Source organism: Ursus maritimus, assembly GCF_017311325.1.
Source record: "Ursus maritimus isolate PB19 chromosome X unlocalized genomic scaffold, ASM1731132v1 scaffold_X1, whole genome shotgun sequence".
NCBI lineage: Eukaryota > Metazoa > Chordata > Mammalia > Carnivora > Ursidae > Ursus > Ursus maritimus.
Window position 1 is genome coordinate 75,020,824 of NW_024423319.1, and position 4,665 is coordinate 75,025,488.

A 4,665-nucleotide genomic window follows, 5' to 3' on the forward strand; every position below is an offset into this window, starting at 1 on the left:
TTAAGAAGTTAAAAATTGAGCTACCCTATGATCCAGCCATTGCACTACTGGGTGTTTACCCCAAAGATACAGACGTAGTAAAGAGAAGGTCCATATGCACCCCAATGTTCATAGCAGCAATGTCCACAATAGCTAAATCGTGGAAGGAGCCGAGATGCCCTTCAACAGATGACTGGATTAAGAAGTTGTGGTCCATATATACAATGGAATATTACTCAGCTATCAGAAAGAATGAGTTCTCAACATTTGCTGCAACATGGACGGCACTGGAGGAGATAATGCTAAGTGAAATAAGTCAAGCAGAGAAAGACAACTATCATATGATTTCTCTCATCTATGGAACATAAGAACTAGGATGATCAGTAGGGGAAGAAAGGGATAAAGAAAGGGGGGGTAATCAGAAGGGGGAATGAAACATGAGAGCCTATGGACTATGAGAAACAAACTGAGGGCCACAGAGGGGAGGGGAGTGGGGGAATGTGATAGGCCGGTGATGGGTAGTAAGGAGGGCTCGTATTGCATGGTGCACTGGGTGTTAAACACAACTAATGAATCATCAAGCCTTACATCAGAAACCGGGGATGTACTGTATGGTGACTAACATAATATAATAAAAAATCATTATAAAAAAAGAAAAGAGAACGGACCCAAAGTAATAAAATTATGAATGAAAGGGGAGAGATCATGACCAGCACTAATGAAGAGGAAGGATCATTAGAAACTTTTTTCAACAGCTTTATGCCAATAACATAAACAACCTGGAAGAAATGGATGCCTTCCTGGATACCTATAAACTAACAAGACTGAAACAGGAAGAAATTGATTATTTAAACAGGCCGATTAATTATGAAGATATTGATGCAGTGATCAAAACCATCCCCAGAAACAAGAGTCCAGGTCCTGACGGATTCCCCAGGGTATTCTACCAAAAATTCAGAGAAGAAATAATACCTATTCTCCTGAAGCTGTTTCAAAAAACAGAAACAGAAGGAAAACTACCAAACTCATTCTATGGGGCCAATATTACCTTGATCTCCAAACCAGGCAAAGACCCCATCAAATGGGAGAATTACAGACAGATTTTCCTGATGAATATGGCCACCAAACTTCTCAACAAGACCCTAACTAATAGGATCCAACAGAACATTTAAAGGATTATCCATCATGACCAATTGGGATTCATCCCTGGGATGCAAACGTGGTTCAACATTTTCTAATCGATCAGTGTGATAGATCATAGCAACAAGAAGAGTCATGAACCATATGATCCTCTCAATTAATGCAGAAAAAACATTTGACAAAATACAGCATCCTTTCCTGATTAAAACCCTTCAGAGTGTAGGGATAGAGGGTACATTCCTCAATTTCATAAAAGCCATCTATGAAAAGCCTACAGTGAATATTATTCTCAGTGGGGAAAAGCTAGAAGTCTTTAGCTTATGATCAGCAACATGACAAGGGTGCCCACTTGTGCCATTATATTTCAACATAGTACTAGAAGTCCTTGCAACAGCAAACAGACAACAAAAAGGGGTAAAAGGTATACAAATAGGCAAAGAAGAAGTCAAACTCTCTCACTTCGCAGATGACAAGATACTCTATATGGAAAACCCAAAAGACTCCACCCCCAAACTACTAGAAGTGATAGAGCAATTCGGTAATGTGGTGGGATACAAAATCGATGCTCAGAAATCAGTTGCATTTCTACACATGAACAATGAGACTGAAGAAAGAGAAATTAGGGAATCCATTCCATTTACAATGGCACCAAAAATCATACGTTATCTTGGGATTAACCAGAGACGTAAAGGATCTATATTCAAGAAACTACAAATCACTCTTGAAGGACATTGAAGAAGACACAAAAAGATGGAAAAATATTCCATGCTTGTGGATTGGAAGAATAATCATAGTTAAAATGTCTATGCTACCCAGAGCAATCTACACTTTCAGTGCCATCCCTATCAGAATACCAATGACATTTTTCAAAGAACTTGGAATAAACTGCCCTTAAATTTCTGTGGAACCAAAAAAGGCTCCAAATTGCCAAGGAATTGTTGAAAAGGAAAAACAAAGCTGGGGGCATCACGTTGCTAGATTTCAAGCTATACTACAAAGCTTTGATCCAAAAGACAGCATGGTACTGGCACAAAAACAGACACATAGATCAATGGAACAGAATAGAGAACCCAGAAATGGATCCTCGGTCTTTGGGCAACTAATATTTGACAAAGCAGGATAAAACATCCAGTGGAAAAAAGGCTGTCTCTTCAATCAATGGTGCTGGGAAAATTGGACAGCTCTATGCAAAAGAATGAAACTTGACCACTCTCTCACATCATACACAAAGATAAACTCCAAATGGTTGAAAGTCCTCAATGTGAGAGAGGAATCCATCAAAATCCTAGAGGAGAACATAGCCTGCAACCTCTTTGACATTGGCCACAGCAACTTTTTTCATGACACATCTGAAAAGTTAAGAGAAACAAAAGAAAAAAATGAACTTGTGGGACGTCGTCAAGATCAAAAGCTCCTGCACAGCCAAGGAAACAGTCAAAAAAAACGAAGAGGCAGCCCACAGAATGGGAGAAGATATTTGCAAATGACCCTACAGATAAAAGACTAGTATCCAAGATCTACAAAGAACTTCTCAAACTCAATACACGTGAAACAAATAATCAAATCAAAATATGGGCGGAAGATATGAACACTTTTCCAATGAAGGCATACAAATGGCTAACAGGCATATTAAAAAATATTCAAAATCATTAGCCATCAGGGAGATTCCAAATAAAACCACATTGTGATACCACCTTGCACCAGTTAGAATGGCAAAAATTGATAAGGCAGGAAACAACAAATGTTGGAGAGGGTGTGGAGAAAGGGGAACCCCCTTACACTGTTGGTGGGATTGCAAGTTGGTACAGCCACTTTGGAAAACAGTGTGGAGGTCCCTCAAAATGTTAAAAATTGAGGTACCCTATGACCCAGCAATTGCACTACTGGGTATTTACCCCAAAGATACAGATGTAGTAAAAAGAAGGGCCATATGCACCCTAATGTCCATAGCAGCATTTTCCACTGTAGCCCAACTGTGGAAGGAGTCGAGATGCCCTTCAACAGCTAAATTGACAGAGAAGATGTGGTCCATATATATAATGGAATTTTACTCAGCCATCAGAAATGACGATTACCCAACATTTGCAGCAACATGGATGGGACTGGAGGAGATCTTGTTAAATGAAATACATCAAGCAGAGAAAGACAATTATCATATGGTTTCACTTATTTATGGAACATTGGGAATAACAGGGTGAACATTAGGAGATGGAAAGGAAAAAATGAAGGGAGGAAACAGGAGGAGACGAACCAATGAGATACTATGGACTCCGGGAACGAAATTGAGGGTTTTAGAGAGAAGGGATGGGGGGTTGAGGTAGCCTGGTGATGGTTATTAAGGGGGGCACGTATTGCATGGAGTGCTGGGTGTTATACACAAACAATGAATCATGGAACACTATATCCAAAACTAATGATGTACTTTATGGTGTCAAACATAACATCATCATCATCATCATCATCATCATCATCATCATCATCATCATCAAAGACCCCATTTGGAAAGGCACCTGCAGGGTAGCATTCCAGGACTGTTACAAGATATACTAGTGTGTGTTACTATGATGAAGAGAAAGGTTGCACACAAGAAGCATAGGAGGAAGCCCACTTCCCAGCCTCAGAAGAACGTTGTGGTCTGCAGAATTTGGCATGGATAGAAAGATGGAGATGAACCTCTAGCACAGTAGAAGGGAACCGTTCTGGATCCCTCTTTGTATCTTAACAAATATGATGGATTTGACTGTGTTTATGGATCGGAACTTCACAGAGATAAGAGAGTGTCATCACTTCAAGTCCTTCCTAATATAGTTGCATCCTCTAGAATCAGTGATACACACTTAACAGAAATTATTACTGGTAAAGCAGTAGAACATATTTTTGAGACAGGGGAAGGTTTCAAAAATGAGTGGAAGGGGATTGTCTTAGCTCAGGCACCTGTCATGAACACATTGTTTTACATTACCTATGAGAAAGTTTCAGTATTCTATATGTATCAGATCTTAGATGATTATAAAGACAGTGACCTACGCATCCTTCCAGATTCCAGTGATTCTTCTTCTGCAGAGAGGGAACTAGGAGAAGTTGTAGATAACCTAGTAGGCAAACAGGAGGAATATGCCAAAGATGATGGCTGAAAGAGAACTGGCATGGTCATTCATTAAGTAGAAACCAAACTTTGTGTACTTCAATGATTTGATGATGATTTCCATATCTATGTCTATGACTTGGTAAAAACATCTTAGAGATCATCTTGAAATTTGCCACATATGTGAGACTGTTTGTAAAATCTATACATACAAAAGGTCTTGATTGCTTTCTAATTTGTAAGAATAGTTTTCTCCCTTTTTGCTTGCTTTTGCCTGGTGAAAGAAAAAAAAAGAAAAGAAAGGAAAGGAATGAAAGAAAAGAAAAGAAAAGAAAAGAAAAGGAAAGGAAAGGAAGGAAGAAGAGAAGGAAGAAGGGAGAGAAGGGAAGGAAGGAAGAATTGATTATTAAAAGGAAAAAGAAAGAAAGGAATTGGAAGGAAGGAAGGAGAAGATTAAACTT

The 4,665-nt window shown here is 39.0% G+C and overlaps 1 protein-coding gene across 1 annotated transcript; it reads left to right on the forward strand.

Moving 5' to 3' along the window:
* The first annotated feature begins 3,535 nt into the window (after positions 1 to 3,535).
* On the forward strand, positions 3,536 to 4,361 carry SPIN3 (spindlin family member 3). The gene is given in 1 exon segment (XM_040623114.1): positions 3,536 to 4,361. A coding segment is annotated over 1 exon segment (681 nt). The 5' UTR covers positions 3,536 to 3,680.
* Positions 4,362 to 4,665: the final 304 nt, after the last annotated feature.